At 38.0% G+C, this 21369-nt stretch overlaps 1 protein-coding gene across 1 annotated transcript in view; it reads left to right on the top strand.

Moving 5' to 3' along the window:
- The first annotated feature begins 4955 nt into the window (after positions 1-4955).
- Positions 4956-21369, top strand: part of LOC131370753 (tyrosine-protein kinase receptor UFO) — a 37995-nt gene continuing 21581 nt past the window's right edge. The window contains exons 1-7 of the mRNA XM_058418210.1: positions 4956-5573; positions 8682-8898; positions 9456-9556; positions 10740-10922; positions 16032-16112; positions 16276-16391; positions 19408-19603. Coding sequence (XP_058274193.1) covers positions 5495-5573; positions 8682-8898; positions 9456-9556; positions 10740-10922; positions 16032-16112; positions 16276-16391; positions 19408-19603 — 973 coding nt within the window. The 5' untranslated portion in view covers positions 4956-5494. The remainder of the gene's footprint in view (positions 5574-8681; positions 8899-9455; positions 9557-10739; positions 10923-16031; positions 16113-16275; positions 16392-19407; positions 19604-21369) is intronic.

The following is a 21369-nucleotide window of genomic DNA, read 5'->3' as shown; positions in this document are numbered from 1 at the left end:
TGTAATTGTGTAATATACTAAAGGATTTATTCTGTCACATTCATTCATTCATTCATCAATCCACTGTAATTTCCATCCATCCATCCATCCATCCATCCAAGAAATGTCCAGACAACCATTTATTTGTGCATTCATTTGTTCATCCATCTGTCCATCCATCCATCCATCCATCCCTATCTACCAATAAACATAATTGTCAGGGACTGCAGTGTAATTGTGTAATATACTAAAGGATTTATTTTGTCACATTCATTCATTCATTCATTCATCAATCCCCTGTAATTTCCATCCATCCATCCATCCATCCATCCATCCATCCATCTGCAACCACTCATTCATTCATTCATTCATTCATTCATTCATTCATTCATTCATTCATTCATTCATGCATCTATCCATTCAACTATCCAAACAACTATTTATTCATTAGTTTGTGCATTCATTTGTTCTTTTGTCCATCTATCCATCCATCCATATACTAAAGGATTTATTCTGTCAAAGAAAATGAGGTTTATTGAAAAATTGATGGTTTAAATGTACTGCCAAATCCATCCATCCATCCATCCATAAACATAATTGTAAGGAGTGCTGACACTCTGGCACCTCATGGTGGTTAACACTTGTTAAGATGCTTTATGTTGTTTTTTCCTTCAATCTGTATATCACCTGTATCACCTGTATATATTGAAAACGTTGTATTTTGATTTTCATATAAATGTTGACACGTCAACATAGAAACAGCAAATGACACTGAAGAATACTGTCTGTATATTGTCTGCCTTCCTGAAAGGAGGACTTCCCCATTAAATTAACTTTAAACAACATTCACCCTACTGCTGCAGGGATTTATTGTGCAAAAATATTTAATATTCATGATGATATTGTTGTATCTGAATTACATATGAGCAGGCTGTATGTGCTGTATTCTTGATTTTTTTTTACTGTTAATCTTGTATACAGGGCAACATATGAGACAAAAGAAAGCCACACAGCACAGTGAATGAAAAGCGCATGACAAGAGCGCTCTTTCTAACAGTAAATGATCCAAGTAGGTGACAATGGTTAGGAGGGGCAGAGAAGTTTGACCATTTGACCACCTGGGGAATGAAGCTGTGAGGGTCTGGCCTCAACGGCCATACGTTTCATACTGTGCCAGACGGGAGCTCACAGGATGGGGGGAATGAGCCAACAACAATTGTGGTATTATTATCTGTAATCGTCAGCCATTATTGAACACATTACAGAATCTAACTTAAGCCCATTTGCAGCTGTATTTTTCCGCTTTCTACCACAAGTGGGCAGTTGTTTAAAGGAACAGGGGTGTTAGATTACCCATGGCCCTTTCTGCTGTCTGCCTTTGTGTATTTCACTACTGGAGTGTGACACACACACACACACACATAGTCATGAATATGGTAGCTAAATGAGTTAGTGACTGTGTAAAGAGAAGGGTTTTTCATGCTAGGTGGCTGACACCCACTGAAGTTGAAACAAAGTGTGTAACACATTCAGCACTGCATCTAATAAGCATTAATTATAATAAGCAATGATTCATTATTCGTGTGTAAGTAAATAAAGATTTTCTTTTTTTTGCCTAATTGCTAATTGTCTAAGAACCTAATGGTGAATAACGCAAATAATCAAACTATGAAATAAATCATTGCAAAACTTCACTTTTTACCCGGAAAAAGATCAGTTTATATTGAATTTATAAATAGAAAATGAATTGAAAACTGCTGTGATGTTTACACAGTCTCGATGCATGACGTAAACTGAAGAGAAATTTGGAAATTCCCCATAATATTGTGGACTACGATCCAAATTGCACCCATATTTTAACTAAATAAACAATAAACACACAATCCTTTCACGTCTCTGCTTGACACCTTTCCAGTCTATTTACAGTAACATATCTGTCATTACCTGTAGTGTGCCCAAGCCCTGCTTAACGAGTTTCATGCTTTTATGCACAAATGAAATGAACTTACATCACCCTTAAAACTTCTACTTTCTCCTAATTGACTCCCACCTACAGGGCTAGTGCTCTGTCTTCCAAAAAAAAAACACCCTTTCTCACATTCTCCCTCAATTGTAGTGCTTTTCTCTTTCCAAGGACCCCCTCTGTTGTCCTCCCCCCTCATCTATCTGTCTCCGCATGTATCTGTGGTGGTGTGTGAGCTCGATTCCCCGAGCCCTATTGAAAAACGACGGCACACAATGGCTTCTTTCTCAAATGGGCCCTGTCTCCATTAAAGACCCTGGGAACTCACTACTATCCACCCTACAAACTCCTCTTAAAGGGCCGGCACACAATACAGCCAGGGCAACAGTAAACAATTTCCAGGGAACAAGCTTCAACTAAAAAAAAAAAAAGAAGAAGAATAAAAAATCATAAAGAGCCCATGAAGTCATCCTCTTAACATCTCCTATTCTAGTTATCCCCCATCTACATCACCTAATCTCCTGTTCCTTTGCTCTGGACTAAACACCGTCTGAATCAGCTGTACATAGACATAGCAATGAAAAAAAGTCAAAACAATGCATGGCACAATCCACATGTAAATACCAGCATCAAACCCGGAACGATATGTTTTAATGTGCTACTGCATATGTCTTCTACTTTGTGTATGTTTGTCTGGCTGACTGACTTTAGTGGAATTTCAGAAAGAAATAAAGAAAGTTGTTTATACGTCCGCGTCCAAAACCTAAACTGTTTTAGAAGGAGCCGGCTTCACTATTTTGTCTGTTTGGATGTTTTTTCAGCACTTTGTTTCTTCAAAAAAACAGTGAATTTTTACAAGAAACGTGTCGTTTGAACAAAACTTACCACCTTAAAGCCGCGTAACTCGAGTCAGAAGCCGAAACTAAAAATCTTTACTGTTTTATTTATAGTTATAGTGCAATCTTTAGCAGATGATTACTTCATCCACTGCAGTCTTAAAGCACTTAGGCAGCACATTTGAGTTATTTTCTTTACCTTGCTTTACCATACTGAATTTGCTTACAGAAGACTAAAAAGATAAGAGAAGAACTATCTTTCAAATATACACAATATCCCAAACAAGTTAAAGCCAAAGATAAATATATATTAATATATCAAGGGCACAAATTGAGCATTTAATATTCTTCCGGAAACATCATACATTACACAAGGTTTAATCATTCAGACAATTTAACATGACACTGGGTTAATGGTATATCCATGTTGCTATGCCAGCGACTCCAGTATGTCTTTATGCATCATTCTAAGATTAGTGTTATATTATCAGTCGCCTGCATATTTAGGTTCTTGTGGCTACTAACTGAATGGCTTTTCGTTTCATTTATCAGTGTCACTCATTTTAAAATCTGTTCATTTGTGGCAAAAAATAACTCTCAGAAGCTCTATAAACATGACATACACAGTGTATAACCCATCTCTTTTCTTTTATCTATCTTCATCTGTTTATAAACTTTTATCCTACACAGAGCCTAAAGGCTCACGGTACAAGGCCAGGGAACATCACAGGGAACAATCACATACTACAGAGGGCCAATCAAGCCCATAACACACTAAATCTTTAGACTGAGGGAGGAAACTAGAGTACCCAGAGGAAGCCCCTAAAGCATGAGGAGAACATGAAAACTCTGGGTAACAAAGGGTACAGGCAGGAGTCAAACCCCCAACCCTAGAGGTGTGAGGCAAACATGAATCACCATGCCTTCCACACAGGATGCTAGTGGCACCTACATTTTTTTCAATTAACATAGCAGAGCTTGTCAAAGTGCAGTTGACGAGTGAGATTCCTCACAGTCATAACTACATTCATCAGCTGTCCTAATACTTTTAAAGTAGACATTCAGCATTGCTTTAAGCTGAGTGACTGAATAGAAAAGTATTTAACCTTTATAGCCAGTCTGCAGTGTTACATCTGAGTACTTCCTCTTATGCACCTGCTGTCACCGCCTGATGTTCGCAGCTTTGGTTTTTAACTAGCATGTTTTATGTGCATCTAAAGTTGCTCTTAAATATGTACCTCTTTACCACAATTATAAAAGTAGATTCTTGCTGTCTCACAGGTTTCGACCCTGAGCTCTACACTGTGTGTATATGAGTTTTGCACCTCCTCCTCCTGTCAGCATGGGTTTCACCACGTTCTCTGGTTTCTTCTCAGATTCCAGTAGGTGGCTTGCCCATCTTACATTGTCTAGAGGTGCAAATTACCTTGCATGCAGCCTTGTGATGAACTGCTTTAACATCCACGGTGTACGTTCATAGCTCAGATGCCAAATCCAGTAGCACCGGGGTGAAGCAGATGATTGAATGGACATATAATTGTGTTTTAAATATACAAAATTGTAAACAAAAATATTATACAAAAATATAAAAATTGTGCAATTTTCTGTTTATTTACAACAAACAAACGAAAGTCTCAGACTTTTAGACCCCACTGTAACTCGGTATAAATGGCATGTTTTTATGTTTTTACCATTACAAGCATTATAAGTCATGCTGTTGTCGTTTAATGCTCTCTTTTATGTTATACCTGGCAACCATGATATGCATCTATTCAATAATCAATACAGCTGACTGGATTATAATATTTTCGACATAAAAGCTGATTATTGTCAGATGAATTAAATTATGTTTCTTATTCAATTGTTGATTTGATCAGTTATAAAAAAAAAAAGGAAATTTGACTAGAGACTGGATTTAGATTTATTCGTCATGTTTTCCGTGGATGTTTTATTAAGTTTAAAAATAACAGAGCTGTGATTCAATGCAGACTCAGTGGGAATAAATCGGTAATTAAAGAGCATGAGTGTGCATTGTGTCCCGGTAAATGAAGGCGGCCCCTTAGCTTTCTGCGTCCTCTGTGAGAAAAGACGGAGAGTCGGAGGGAGGGATGAGAGGAAGAGAATGAGGGGAGGAGGAGGAGGAGGAGGAGGCGGAGGAGGAGGAGGGGAGAGACAGAATGGAAAGAAGTTATGTTGAGGAATTTTGAGTCTTGTGTGCAGGGAAAGGCTTTGGTGTTTTGATGGGAATGTTGCTGGAGCTGAATTGAGGGATAATCGAAGAAACAGGAATTTGGGAAGGGCTTTTAAAACAAGACTAAAACAGCTTTGATTGCACATTGGAAACCTTTTTTTTAAAAAAAAAACAATTCTCGTTTTAATGTTCATCACAGAAACTCTTGAAGTGTACATGCAAAACTTTTTGTTTTTCCTGCTTTGTTTGCTTTTAGGATTGGAAAGAAGTAAAAAGTGCTGACGCTGCTGTTGCATCAAATTTCAGACTTTGTTTTTTTAATTGGTGGCTTTTTTTCCCTTTTCCGAAACCAGAAACGAGAACTTGGAGATAAGAACAAGAAAACACAGCTGTCTAAGCGCGACCTCGACTCCTGTGTGTCCTATGTTTTTGGCGGAAATGTTTAAAGAAGATGCGCTGAGTGGACACTGATAGAGAGACACATTGAATAACAAGAAAACAAAGGAACCGATTCGGAACCGCATTATGGATCTTTTCAAAATGAATCTGATTTTTGTTGTTTTCGTGGCAGTGCTACACATCCAAGCTTACAAAACTGTCTCGGGTAAGCCAAACTTTTTGTTACTACTGTACTCATGTTCATTTTCCGAACCGAAGCTGAATCGGTTCGGAATCGATTCGAACCGCTACCCAGGGTGATAAAAATTCATTTCTGCAGAAATAAATAAATAAATATATATATACGGCATAATAAAAGTAAAGTAATCTGATGCTTAGAAGTTAAAACACAAACATAATTCAAAAAATATGGGCTGATTCACAGTATTGGTGAATCTGAATCATTTGATTAATGGGATCTGAATCATTTTTGATGAATGAGATAGCTGTGTTACACCTAAGAGCTTTCCACTTTGGGTGTAAGTGTAGCCTGACACCCACAAACATTTGAAAGCTTTCCTTTAGCTTTGCAGTAAGTCCAACAGGTTTTACCTGCAAGAGGTTTCATAAAGAAGTAAAAAAAAAATACTAGTGGAAAACACTTATAGGCACTAAAGGTACAAAAGCTGTACGCTTGAGGCTACCAACACAGTGACAACAACAAAAACACAAACTTTAACCCAGTATCAGTCATCGCATTGGGGTACTGACTTTTGTGTGTCATGTGCATAGCGCTGTAGTAGACCGCAATGGGCTACAAGCCAAGCCCTCAGATATCATGGCAAGATATCAGAACTCTAAGTATTTCAAATCCATTCTGATAGCCATGCAGAGTATCAGATTAAAATCAGTACATTGTTGATACGACAATGTTCGGGATGTCCTGTGGACAAATAGTGAAGGTAGTGAAGGAGAGTGACGAAGTTGTGAGTCAGGACCTCTGCTGATACACCCAGAAAAGAATGATTCATATGCAGGGCAGGAGAGTTGAGAGTGCTTTTATTCCTCTTGAATCCAGAAGAAAGGCCAGTAACAAGATGAGAAGAAAGACAGATATGAGGAGGAGGAGGAGGGTTGATAAAGACAGTGTGGTTTGTTGTTCTCTCCCTATGCACTGTGTTGTCCTTGGCGCTTCACATTTCACTGTTATCAACAGGAGGGAGTGGGGATGACGGGGAAAACGAATGAAGAGGGAGAGAGAGTGAGAAAGAGTGATGAGGCATGACTATAGAGCGTATGTGTGAAGATCTATCAGTGTGGCATATTCCGATAAGGAAATGATCCGAAATGGTTACGCACGTAATGTTATGTTGTAGTGGAAAGAACAGTAAGGACATACACAAATACAAATACATAAATCAAATGACAATTATTGCATGATTTTGTATGGCACATCACATGAAGTCTGTTAACAAACAATTTGACAGTCTACTTCTGAAAGAAGTTAAAGTGACCTACTCATTTAACAAGCATGTTTTGAAATGATTCAAGCCTGTTCACTAACCTAAATGATGAATGAATGAATATGTTAATATACCAAACATGGTTTGTTTATTTTCAGCTTAGGTCTAGCTCATTCCTCAGAGACATAAAAGGAGAAGTACCAGAAGAAACCAGGCTTTCAGACAGGAAAGGCCACACTAAAGTAGAGAGAGTGCCCAGTTATGACACGGCTTTAGTGGGCCTCATAAATTTCATCTTAGGAGGTTTACTCCATCCTGATGGTTTTCCTGTTAGTCAAGCATAGGGCAAAGCTTGGTTCTGACCATGATGATGCCGGTTGACCATGTCTGGGTTCCATTCCTGTCTTAAGACATTTATTGAGCAGTTTTCTTCAAACACCTACATGGAAAAGTGGCTGTGTTTTCTTGGCAGGAGTGAAGGTGATACTGTCTCTCCTCATCAATCACAGCTACACGACCCAGTCGTAAGGGTGTGTGAGTTCATGTATTCAAGATTCAAGATTCAAAGAACTTTATTAATCCCGGGGCGAAATTCCTTTGCCATTTTACAGTTGCTCTAATAAAAATATAAGAGAGAAAGAAAGAAATATATACTCAATTATATCAACCGTAAAATAGAATAAATAAATACAAATACTGTACAAATAATAGTGTTGAACTGTAATATTGCATGCAAGGATTGTAAATTGGTGATCATTTTAATTAGTGATAATGGTAAAGTTGTATGCGGAAAATGCGAGATAGCTCCTTCCTCTGAGTGTGTTATGGTGTGACACACAATCAGCAGAGGTTTGAAAAGATGTGGTTAGTTGGTGTCATGTCTTAGAGGAAGCACATGCTAGTCTTCTTTTTTGTCAATTGTAAAAGGCTGAACTTTTCACTTAAGCTGGAACAAAAAAAAAAAAACATTAAAAAAGGAATAAAACTCTTCACAACAGATTAAAACAAATTCATTCTGTTTTGCTTTTCTCTTAATGCTACGTGTTTTAATTATATAGTAACTGGACATCCTTCTTCAAAATGTGACTTTCTCTAAATGTCTCTTTGTCTTAGCTCTACTTTTTGGCTTTAGTTTGGCTGCCATCAATAAGGACTGTTTGACATCTACGTCACCATTAATGTCATGAACATGGCGATCCAGGGGGACGAATGATCTATGGGAGCGGGGTCAGTGTTCAGAGCCGCAATGTCAAAGATCAAATTGTGCAACCAAAGTTTCTTTTAGACAAATATCTTTGGCTTGAACTCAAGATGAGCTAAACTGGCCTGCTGAATTAGACATACATGTGGTATCTTTCTGATTCCGTAACTGGGTGTTATCAGGTCCATGCCAGCAGAGGAATGTGAAACAGCCCTACACCGAGACAGAAGACAGGGAGGATTCCAATGATTCATGCTGGCTGTATTAGTGGCCCTGCAAGCATTTGATAGAGTGCAGATTGCCAGTCCTCAGTCTGTGTAGCATCATATAGACCCCTACTAGAATGGTTAAGTGATTTTTTTCGCAGTCTGATACTCTTGTAAGGCTGTGTTTATATTTTATACTCTTTACACAAATTCATTTCAATTACAGATTCTAAACTAAACTCATCGAAAAAGATTCTTCATTTCAATGCACCGTGTGTTAATTTAATGTACTAAATTTGTGTACATAGAAGACGTTAAGTAGCTAACACCAGTTAATCACATTTCATTAAGTGTAAAGGTTTCTCACTGTTTGTCTTTTTGTTTTTAATGGATGAAATTCATTTGAAGTCAATGAGGTTCTCTGGGGATCAAACCAATGACTGTTCTCCATGTTTTGTCTTCAGGCTTGCATTTCAAGAACAGCCCAGGAAATATAACTTCATCGCTGGGGAAGCCAGTGGAGATGCAGTGTGTCCTGATGATGGAGGAGGACAATGAAGGAGAAGAAGGCTCTCCAGACGTCCAGTGGCTCAGAGAGGGAGAGCTGCTCGAGTACTCGGACACCAACCAAGTTCAGATGCTTTCCGATGATGAGACATGGCTTGTCATCAGTACACTTCGGTACACTGTGCACATGTTGTATAATTAAATAAAATAAAATGCATGGTGGTTGACATTTAGTTTGATGTTAATTACGCTATAAGACTCAAATTATATTTGTTGCCAAAATTTTCGATACCGAATTTCAAACAGCGACGTTATCCTTTAGCGCCAATGTAACATCAATCAAGCAAATATTGGACATCAAACATATCTTGACAGATCCAGTACAAGTGGGGTTAAGGACACTGCTGCAAATTTCTTCTCATATGTTTCATATGATGTTTTGACATGCTAGCATTACATCTGTTCTACCGTCGTTAACTTTATTTTTAACACGTCACGTTCACTATATAATGATTGTAAAGTTTTTACTGTTTAATATCATTTTAGTGTGATCTAATCATACTATGAATATTAGCAGTATTTAGCAAAACACATTAAAGCTCCCTCACATGTAACATGTGATTTGTTTTATATTCATACTCCTGTTATAAAAAACAAATCATATTTACTCATGCTCATCTAAAAACAGATCATCTAAGAGTTCTCTGAGTAAAGATTTCATTTGTGTGCAGGATTGCAAAGGTGCAGCTGTCGGACATGGGTGCGTACCGCTGCGCAGTGGTCACTGGGAATGAGCAGACAATGTCTGCTGAAGGACACCTTCAACTGGAAGGTAAATCTCAGTGGATTGTGCGTATTGTCATATCTGTCCATTTGCGGTCTAAAGAAAGGGAAGGAATGCAGTCTATCTACCAGCGTGGCATAGAATCTGACTCACTGACTCTTGTTGTTATTGTTAAGCAACAGTTTGGAGTAACCGGTTGAGTCAGCTGCTTTGAAACGTGACACGATGCCAAATGAGTGAATGGCTTCATACAAATTTTGTAAAGGCTTTCACTAAATCACTGCGAGCAGATTTGCACTTCAATCAGGAATCATTTTTTCCTTCAGTAACGAGACACATGTATTAGAATTGGCCGAACGTAACCGCCACAAGTGTGTGATTTGGCTTGATAAAGATAGTATATTCAAAATGCTCAAAGTTTTTTCTTTGCACCTTTGGGATTAGAGGTTTGATTCCAGCTTCTACCCTGTTTCCATGTTTTCCCTGTACATCAGGGGTTTCCTCCTGGTACTCTGTGTTTCCTCTCTCAGACTAAAGATATGTGTTGTAGGCTGATTGGCATCTCCAAATCGTCCGGAGTGTGTGAATGCGTGTGAAATTGTACCCGGTGATGGCTTTCCATCCTGTCCAAGGTGTCCCTTTGACCCTGTGTGGAATAAGTGGCTCGGAATATTGATGGATGGATGTTATACTTCATACTTACTTTAGTACAGGAGGATTTAACTTCCCACAATCAGAGTGACTCTAGCCAAGCTGCTGACATCTGTGAGATCATGTATCTGGAAGAGTGTAGATAGTGATTTCCTGTTTTGCGCTGACAGTTTGTGAGCATGTCATGGTGTCAGAGCAGAGCAGAAAGAAATGAAAAAAATAATCGGAATATCTATGAATATTTTTTCCATTTCGAACATACTGTCTCCCACCCACTGTTCCTTCAGTTAAATTTATTAAATGTACACAAATAAGCCAGAATATAGGATCTGCTACAGTACGTCAGATTTGTTCACTAAAACCATCTTGCTGACTGCATCCTGATTTAAACAAATTAGGAAACCTTTTCACCTAATACAGTATGAATAGTGTGTGTGTTACCATTAAATCATCATGTCCGAGTATTCCTGCTTTAAATGTGGGGTTTCACGAGTTCATTCCATGAAATTGTAGATCTGTTTATTATTTCTATAAAATTACAAGACTCTCTCTCACTCTTGCTCTACTTTTTCTTTTCTAGGTCTCCCACATTTCTCTGTTGAACCGTACCACATGTCCATAGTGGCGAACGCGAGCCTGAGTCTGCAGTGCGTCGCTCACGGGCCTCCTGAACCGGTCCGGATCATCTGGCTTCAGGACGGAGCTCCTCTCAACACACTGGAGGACCCCATGGCTCTTTCTCCATCCCGCCTCAACCTCACAGGTCCTAATGACTACATTTTTCATTTTCAACAATCTATTTATACATCATACTTTAAAATACCTCAGAGTGTCAGCAACACAAACAATAATTATAGGAAAGATATACAACCCCCTGCCACCTATACGCAATGTAAATAAAATGTGATTAAATAGCACAATTTACACAAGACTCTAATTTTAAAGGCATTGGTTTCCAGAAAATATGGAAAAACCCAGGGAATGTTCTTTTCCGAGGGTCTGTTAGGTTCAGACATTCAATTCAGCCTCCAGAATGCAGATCACATTTCATGATTTTTTTTTCTCTTTGCATAATACGGTTAATGAGCTTCACATAAAACAATAACATCGAGAATATGGAAAGTTTCGAAATCCATTTTGAAGTCTTGCATAACTCACTCATGCGTGCCAGGAACTCTGATCGGTGTGATATAGATGAAGTTAATCATCCTAAAAAAAAGAAAAAGATTCTCTAGTGTTGTATAGTCTTTAAAAACGAGATTCCCTTTTCCTTTAAATGTAGAATATAAAGCTTGATTTACTATGGGTTTATGTGCTTCATTATTTGAAGTGTTTATACAGAGAATTTTAGATGAGTGCAGTTATAGGAAACAAATTAAGAAAGCTGACAGTTAGCTAGTTAGTTAATTGTCTGAATAAGTGCACTCAGAAATGAGACACGTCCTATTATATTATATTATATTATATTATATTTGAAAGAATATAACCAGAATAAGTGTGTTATTGTGTTTGGAAAAGACTATACATTTAAAAAAAATATTAAAATTACTCTCAAGGAATTCTCACGAATCCCACGATCTCAGAGCAACACAAGGCAATCCTGGGCATCTGTGAGCTTGTATGTGGAAGAGGGCGGATAGAACTTTCCTCTAATACAATATAATAGCTCTATAATAAATAGTAAGTAAACAGTAAAAATAAGATGCATCTAGTCAGTATCGAAAGATCGATTTATCACAGTTGGTTAAGTTTATTGACTTTATTATTTAAAACATGTTTAAATTAAGAATTTTTGATTATTTTTCATTTTTTAGCGTTTAGTTAGCTAGTAAGTTAGTATGTAAATAAATTCGTGAATTATGATATCATTTTAGTGCAACTCTGGAATTTCCGTAAAACCAGAACTAGGATTTTTTTTTATTGTTGTTTTTAGTGCAAAAAGGAACTTCGCCTGCCTGGAATTGTTTTCTGTTCTGCTGAAACACTTGTTCAAATCTCATTCCTTACATAGCACATCAATTCACAAAAACGTCTGTAACCGTTTTGTAACAAAAAAAAAAACCCCAGAAAGATTAGTTTTCTTTGTGAAAAGGAAAAACAGGTCAGTTTTAGTGGGACACTGGGCTTTTGTTAAAAAAAAAAAAAAGAAAAAGAAAGAATTGACGCCTGTACAAGCCAAGTTCTCAAGGCCACATGTTACAAAACAAGCATTTAAACACTAGGGCTACATTTCACAAGATTTATGAAGTTATCAACAATAATAAGTATATTTTTCTGCTTAAAGAATCAATAATTGTTTCCTTAAACACAACACAATAACTGACCAATCCAATTCCACAACAAGTGACCGACTCTCAGTGCGATACATATGCCCCTTTAAACCTGTTCATTCCTTTACCTAATCAATCACATACCTAATCCTTACTCAAACACAATGTCACTACAACCAGTATTTCAGAATTTTTCAACACAATGGTAGCTAGAAGGTAGTGTGTCACCATGTTAGTGTGTTGTGAGAATTTAGAAAGAGATCCAGAAGCATGAATGGGATTTTGTTTGTTTTCTCACCTGCTAGAATTCATTATTGTGGCTGGTGGAAAGTACATATTGTGTTACAAAGAAAAAAAGAGAACGTGAAACTTTACACTACTGTGTCCTATTTAGTAGCTCGCTAAAATATCCTGAAACTAACTGCATGATTAATGTGTCAGCAGCACCAGCACTCTACACGCATGTTCCACTTGTTAAGCAGCTTGTGTCCATTTGCCGAAAGCGAGGTATATTCTCAGTGCATGATAGGAATACGCTTCATTATAGTGAAGCGTGAACTCTATAGCTGCGTCCCAAATGCCATAATACACACTATGCGCTTAAACTATGCGCTATGTACTCTCTCATGAAGTTTAAGAAATTTAGAAGGTAAGGATCGTCTCAAAATATTTTACTATCAGGAAGTGCGAGCTATTTTCCAGTGCTGGAATGCAGAATTTTATGCAGAACACACAACGTGAGCTAATTTAAGAGACATTTATAAGATGTCTGGTCCAACAGTTTTGTCATTCATCTTGGAATATTTCACTCGTTCAGTGTCAGTGCCTGGTAGCCCCGCCCCTCTTTTGCTAAGCTAGCAAAGCTGTGAGGGATTTGTGCATGATTTAGTGCAAAATGAAGTGTCCAACATTCCACACTTCATTTTTTTTAATAGAATAAGTGATTGGAATTTTACATAATGGTGTAGAATAGTGCATAAGTGTGCGATTTGGGATGCACCTTAGGTGTCTCACCGCTTGGGAATTTGGCTGGTGTTCTAATAAGAGATAAGAAATGTAGTGTATGTGGTGGAGTCAAAGTTTGAGATATAAATGGCATGTATTAGTGCCTTTCAAAGTAAAACACTGGGGCACAGAAAAGACGTGTAAAGATGTTTAAGATCAAAAGTTGGGTATATAACTGTCATTCAACACATTCCACACACACAAATTTCTTTTTTGGCTGCAGGCCAGCTCGAGCTCGCTCAATAAGAATCTGGCCTTTGGTGGCTGCTGAAAGAGCGGCAGTGTGAAGGGAGATAAGAGGAAAGTTTGTCGGGGAAGAAAGAGAAGGAGAAAACGAGGGAGCGCTTATTGAACAGTTGCCATGCCAGAATGACCGATGCGGCGTCTGTTGTAGTTCCAGCTGCACAGACCTGCAGCTCTGAGCACTGACTCACAAAGGCGAGAGAGGAGGATAGACAGACTGGCGGACAGAAACGAGGGGCTTCTGAAGGGGCTAGTGGCTCTGAATCATCGTGAATGGTTGACCAGTGGGCACACTCACAACACTGGAATGGGACAACTCATGCCAGCCACCACACACACACACACACACAGATACACATCTGTTGGCTCTTTTATCCAGACCACTGGCTTCTGGCATAAAACTTAACAGCTCTGTGTTTCAGCATATACATTAAATATGCATTTGATGGCAAGCAGTTTCAAAATTAAGGAATATAACTCTTGCTGTTATACAGAAATAATATATTTTCCCATGACAGCACACTGATGTGTTTTATTTCTCTTATTACAGCATTCGAGAATCATGTATGGTCATTTTTTGATCATACTTTTTAATACATTTAATGTAAAATAAGTTCGTTAACTATATACATCACAGTCACTCTTTTTCTTTTATTGACAATAATGCTCAGTAACACTGGAGACTCCTCCCCTAAATACGTAAACGTCTTACAGAAAGCTACACCAAATGAATGAGTTTAAATACATCTTTGTTAAATATTAACCTGCTTGGAAATATTTATTATTAAATTTAGATCGTGTGCTGCATCCTTCATATTGTCAATTACAGTAGCAGTTGCTATAGAAACCAATCAGAATTGAGGATTCAACATCATTGTGGTATAAAGCATAATATTCAAAACAATGGTAAAAGATTTAGAAAAAAAAAAGATTTTTAATTTTTCCCTTCGCTTTGTAGATAATAATTTTAATTTCTCTTGATACTTCTCTTTTATTGTAAATATGAAAATATCTGAATATATATTTATATTTATTTATATATATATATATATATATATATATATATATATATATATATATATATATATATATATATATATATATATATATATTTTCAAGCACACCAGTACACTGGTGTTCAACATTTTCAATTATTTTTTTCATTTTTTATTTATTTATTAATTTTTCATTTAATTGTTTAAACAAATGAATTATTTCATGGCTGTGAGTTTGATTTAAAAATGAGTCAGGACTCATTGGTTGAAAAATAACTCCTTCAAATTTTAGATGCCTATGAACAAGCCCTTGGGGTATCTCAGAGACCAGAAATAGGTTTAATATCACCCTCTACATTGAAGATAGAAACATTTATGGGAAAAGGGTTTTTTTTAGAACTTTTCTATGAAAATATTGCCAGTGGTAGTCTAGGAAAAAAAAACAGAAATACTTATGAAAGGCTACAAATTCAGTGAAATGAGGAAGAGTTTACTTTAATACGATTAAAGTAATATTAGTAATATCATATTAACCACCACTTTGGAGTTTCATGACAGACAATGCTAAACTTGGGCACAACAAAACAGGCGCAAAAACAATATACCAAAGTCTCGTTACATTTTTTTTTCTATGACTTTAGTACTCCTTAATGTAATAAAACACAGCTCTCACGGAAGTTCACAGAAAATTAGAAAGGACGCTCGCCTTGTTTGTTAAAGCCAACACATCAATCTCTGCTGCGGAAATGAGTTCAGTGCACCTGTAAATAACATTAAACGAGATCCTGAAGCTAATGATTAGCTAATTGCAGGGTTTCGGGGAAGGAAACAGAACATGCTGAGATCTACTACTGAACATGTTGTACACAAACACACATGTACACAAAGTCACATGAATATAGACTCATACAAGTCAGCAATATTCCCTGGACCTCGTGACCCTCTGACCCCCTGCTTGGCCCTGGTACAATGGAGGCTCAGTGTTCATGACACCCTTGAACATCAGTTTTTCAGAATGTGCCAAGATTCCAGTGTGTGTATAAGTGTGTGTATGTGTATTAGTCACTGTCTAAGACAGTGTGTGTTTCACTGGGTTTTGTGAATGTCAGCATGTGTTCGAATGCACATTCGTTCATTTCTCAATAAACCAAAAGCAGAAGCGACACGTTCCTGCTCAGCTCTTCTTTTTTTTTAACCCTCACACTGGGTCATAAACTTCTTTTTCTTCTCCTTAAACACTGACTCACCAAACAACACCCTGTCAGAGAGAATCAGACCAGATTAAATGAAACAAAACCAGATTGGTCATATCCCAAACCATAAACTTCTTCTACTTCTTCTTTTTATCTCATATTCCAGGACTGAACAAAACCAGTTCTTTCTCCTGTGAAGCTCACAATCGCAAAGGTGTAGCATCATCCAGCTCTGGAGTTATAACGGGTGAGTCTGTTTTCTGAGGTGCCTGTGGAACTGAGCTCATCCTCTTTCACATCCTTCTTTACTTCTTTTTTTTTTTTTCTTTTGTAGAGGTTCACCCACAATGAACGTCTGTCATTTCAGTCACTTTTTTTTTCTCCTGTTCCTTCTTTGTCTGTGTATACAGTCCTCCCTTCCCAGCCACAGGATGTTAAAGCTGTGGAGATAACTAATTCCAGCATTCGTCTGTCCTGGTCTCCGGGCTTTGCAGGAATTTACACAATCAGTCTCTGCACAGTTCAGGTATGAGTGTGAAAAAACGGAGAGAAAAAACGTGCATGCATTATGATCTGATCTGGAATGGTCATGTGTGTGTGTGTGTGACTATTTTGCTTTTCCATCCAACAAAAAAAGCTGGAACTATACACTCTCTCTCTCTCTCTCTCTCTATTTATTTATCTATCTTTATATATATATATATATATATAAATATATATATATATATATATATAGTTCCATCTTGTTTTGTTGGATCAGGTTTCACCCTCCGTGAGGCCCCACTCGGTCCTGGTGGAACTCTTTCTGTGCATGTGTGAATGAGTAAATGCGGGTCTTCGATTCTCTGCAGTCCAGCACCACCCCAAAACATCTGGTTCTAATAAAAGCACCCCATTTTGTGCCCCTACAATCCTGAACCCCTAAGAGGGAGAAAAGGGGGCTCGGTATAGGAGGAGAGGAGGGGAAACACATCTAGACAGTCCAAAATGTGGTGAACCTGAAAACCTGAAAATGATACAGTACCATAGGGAACGAGAAAGAGGAGAACACAAAGAAAGAATGTGAATGAGTAAATGATCGAAAGAAAAAAATGAACTGAAGAGTGTATGGGTGACCTCGGAGAAAAAGGAAGAACTACGAACACAGGAAAATCTCACAAAGTGTGAGACAGGCCAGAGGAATGCCCTAAAATATATGACTCACAATCCACAAGTGCTTGTCATTTAAACACCACTGTTTATTTTGAACCGATCTTGAATCACTGAACCGTGACTCACTGATGACTCCTTCTGCTGCTCGCGTGAGCCTCATAACTTTCTGCACTTGTCCCAGGCCAAGAGCCTTCCTGTGTTCCAAACAATGACTTTCAAACAAGGCTTTTCTATGAACTGCGGAGCTCTGATTCATACACCACTCCACTTATCCATTCACCCCCTTGTCCGTTTTCACTCGTGTTCCATTTATCACCGCTCTGTTATCACCATCTTGGGTTTCACTTGGCGCGTGACAAAGTGTGCTGTCAATTGCTTGCCATATTGGCATTGAAGTATCATGCCTGAGAGTATAGTATGACTCTGAGTCATAAGCTCCCTAAATCTAGTTTATAGGTTCATATCTGTGGAACAGCAGTGAAATAGATTTGCAGGGTTGTGCTATCATTTGTGTAATTTGTATAATTAAACGATAACAGGCGGCTGTGACAAGCAGTAGTTAGATATGACAGAAGTGTGAATTCAAGATAGGTTGAGATAAAAGTGAAATGAGCGAAAGGTGGAGTCAGATGACTTCATGAACAAGTGATAAAAATGAAGGTTAAATGTGGGAGATTTAGTAAATAATGTCAAGTTAAGAAGCCAGATGTTTAGAGGGTAAAGATTCATACTGGATCTTGGATACATACAGTGGCTAACAATGAGTGAATGAATCAATCAATTAATGAATCAGTGAATTCTCTGAATAAGTGTGTGAGTGTTTGTGTGTATGCTGAGGGACAGTTGTCCTTCCATGGTGTATTCCCACCTCACACACAGCATGCTCTGGATCCACCATCATGTATAAAGCAGCTACTAAATATGAGTCAATGAATCGATGAACAAATACTGAATCAAATGCTTTGATACATTCAAAAATAAGAACCAGACCAAAATATGAACCAATATCAAAAATTACAGTTCTGGTCACCAAATTGAGAGCAAGAATTTCTCAATTCTATGTAAATAAGGCAGCACACACTAAATCCAAATGTGTGAGTTGAATGACTCATTTGATCAGTCCTACTGTAAATGTTCTCCAGAGTTTCATCAGTTCCTTTTTTTGGGAGCCTGTAGTTAGTACTTTTCCCACACAAAATGAAAGAAAAAAATTCCTGGTTGCATTTTAATATTTATATTATTATTTATAAATTAATTATTTTATATATATTTATATAAAAAACATATTTTATATATGTTTATATTAAAAAAAAAACCTCTGAAGAAATGACTAGAGAGACATTTAGGAAAATAAAGCATGAAAGGAAGTAGCAGAGATTGTTAGCGCTTCTGTAGCTAGTACAGCTTGCTTTGCTAATCGGACAGCAAAGCTAGTTCGAAGCCTAGCATGTAACATATTCAAAGGAAAAAAAAATCATACTGATTGGAGTATTATTTAATTTATATTTTACTAGTCGAGTCAGTGCCCTGTGATGGACTGGGCACTAACCCCTGCCTTTTGCCCAATGTGCGCTGGGATAGGCTCTAGCAGACCCTTGTTACCCTAATTAGGAATAAAGTGGGTATAGACGATGGATGGATGGATGGATGGTTAGTCAAGTCAGTGACAACAATAGAGATTGCGACACATCCACAAGCAACATGAGTGACTTGTTGCTTGCTAGTCTGAATTCCTATATCTTAAGCGCAGGAAAAAAATGTATACGCGTGAGAAGTAGCATCATTATTGCATCTTCTACACAGGCGCAGACAATTTCCAAGCTTTATGGCTTTTTCGTGTGGTTTAGAAGCTGATTCAGGGAAAACATTGGGCTGCTGTTCAGCTCTTTGATGCTGTTTATTGTGCAGGCTTTGCAAAGGCAGCACGTTCTTCCCTCCCTGCTGCTTTTCTGCTGATCTGAAGGGATTTCATGCGTCCCGCTGGGCCCAGAGTGTGTCTCGCGCTGCAGCCGAATGCTAATGAGCTCTATCAATAAGAGTACAGTTCATGAGACTGAAAGCAGCCAAGAACAACAAGGCAGCTCCTCAAGGGTTGACTGTTTGTCTATGTGGAGTGAATATCAGATACATTTCAGACCAAAGACACACACACGCAGCCAAAAGGAAGAGGGAAGAATGGAAAAAAGGGAAGTGGAAGGGACTGCTTCTTGTTTACAATGAACTGAAAGAAAAGGTGTAAAAAGCACTGAGTTCATAATGTTTTCATCATCATTTTACCCCTTACAAGAAACATATTACTTGTAGGATTTACTAAATTAAATGTAAACATATTTTCAAATGATCCTACGGTATAAAGAAGTAAACATAGATTTTTTGGTTCGGTTTTTTAGGTTAAGCCTTCAGGAGAGGACTCCGTCTTGAATCCGGATCACATGATACACAACCAAAACGTTAACATTCCCCCTGCCAGTCACCTAATCTCAGACCTGAAGCCTTTCACTCAATATGATGTCAGAGTCGCCTGCCGGAGCAACCAGGGGGTCTCTGATTGGACACCATGGGGGACCTTCAGCACCAGTGAAGGAGGTAAGTCTTCACTAACTCAACTCTTATTCCGCACTTCAGTACTACAGATAATGGGAGTTATTATAACCAGAGGCATCGGTAAACAGTGAACACCTGTGAACTTTGACTAAACTGTAGTAAAATGTAGTACTGTGTAACTAACTACTGCAGAGATAATAAGAAGTGAGTAGAACTTTCTTTCCTCTTTAAAAGAAAATTGAGAAAAGTTCATTAAAGGGTATAAATCTTGTCTTCTGAAAACATAGCATAAATACTGTCCATAATTTTATTGTAGCGCATTTATAATACTATAACTATAGTATACTATATATAACACTTATGCCATACCATAAAAGGAAGTGGAGGCTCGGATGGTTAAAGGTGTGGGATGTTGATCAGAAGGTCGGGGTTTAATCCTCCTGGAGTAATTAAAGAAAAGAATTTTCTTCTGTTGTAATAAATGAAGGCTTTTTCTTCATAGCTCATTTATAACACTAGCAACTAGGCCACATGCATTATAACGCATTATAATATCCATTCCTAAGAATATCATGGACAATGCACTTTATCCATAACACTTTGGAATTCTCAGTTCTTCTCAAGTCAGAAGGTTCTCCAACATCAGCTCTAACAATAGTGCCATGTAGCTGAATTCCAGGTTTATATTAATGCACTCTATTATGAGTATAATGCTAATGATATATAATAATATTATAGCTACATACATGGAGTAAAATGTGGATAGTTGTTAATCATGCAATGATTTCTGAAAGTCGGAGGTGACTTAGTGGTTAGCATGTTTGCCTCACGTATCTGGGGTTGAGGGTTTGATTGCTGTCTCCTCCCTGTGCCTATGGAGTTTGTATGTTCTCCCAGGTTTTCTTCTGGGAACTCTGGTTTCCTCCATCAGTCTAAAAAAACGTGACTGTGTCCTGTGATGGATTGTCAACACATCTAGGGTGTGCCATGCTTTATGCACAGAGTTTCCTGGGATAAACCTCAGACTTCCTAAATGCCTTTGTAGGATAAATGGATGGATGGATTTCTGCAAGGAGATTTTATTGAGATCTTCATTATAGTGCGTCGTCGCTCCTAAGTATCACCGACAGGAAAGTTTTCAGGACATAGACTTGCTTTTTTCCCTGCCTTATTAAGCTAAATAGTGAGTTTTATGCCTTATAAAACACTACTTGCTCATAATACTCACAATACACAGAAGCACCGTTGAGGAGCACAGGATTCATCAAATGTATTACCGGTAAACTGTCATGGCTTGGTTGGAAAAATAACGGCTGCAGTGTTCACAGCTTAAGGAGAGCTAGAAAAGACGTTTACAATCGAGCTCCCAGCACTGCTATTTCTGTACGCAGGGTAAATGAGCTATGTGATGTTTATAAAGAGTAGGTGCAGGACGTTCATCTGTCTCCCACAGTGATATGCAGTTTCAAATGTAAACTGCCAAAGGAAAGTGTAGACCAAGCAGGGGTGGGGTGAGAGGAAGAGGATTACCGGGGGTATAAGTAAATATGTGTGTGTGAGTGTGTGCGAAGATGAGAGTGCGGTTCTTGCAGAAATGGCCCGAAATGGCAAGTGTGGCTCCATGGCGTCTGTGTGGCAAGACTAAACCTCAGCTGGGTTTTTCCACACCAACTAATGGATGAAGAAGTGATTGTTGGGAAAGAGTGAGAGAGTCAGACAGAGACTGAGCGAGAGAGACAGAGAAGGAGAGAAATAAAGATAGGGGAGGAAAATGGGCACATTCCTTAAAATGCCATCAATTAAATCTT

The sequence above is a fragment of the Hemibagrus wyckioides genome, linkage group LG20 (genome assembly GCF_019097595.1).
Source record: "Hemibagrus wyckioides isolate EC202008001 linkage group LG20, SWU_Hwy_1.0, whole genome shotgun sequence".
NCBI lineage: Eukaryota > Metazoa > Chordata > Actinopteri > Siluriformes > Bagridae > Hemibagrus > Hemibagrus wyckioides.
The sequence above is the reverse complement of the archived record's forward strand: the minus strand, read 5'-3'. Positions and strand labels throughout refer to the sequence as shown.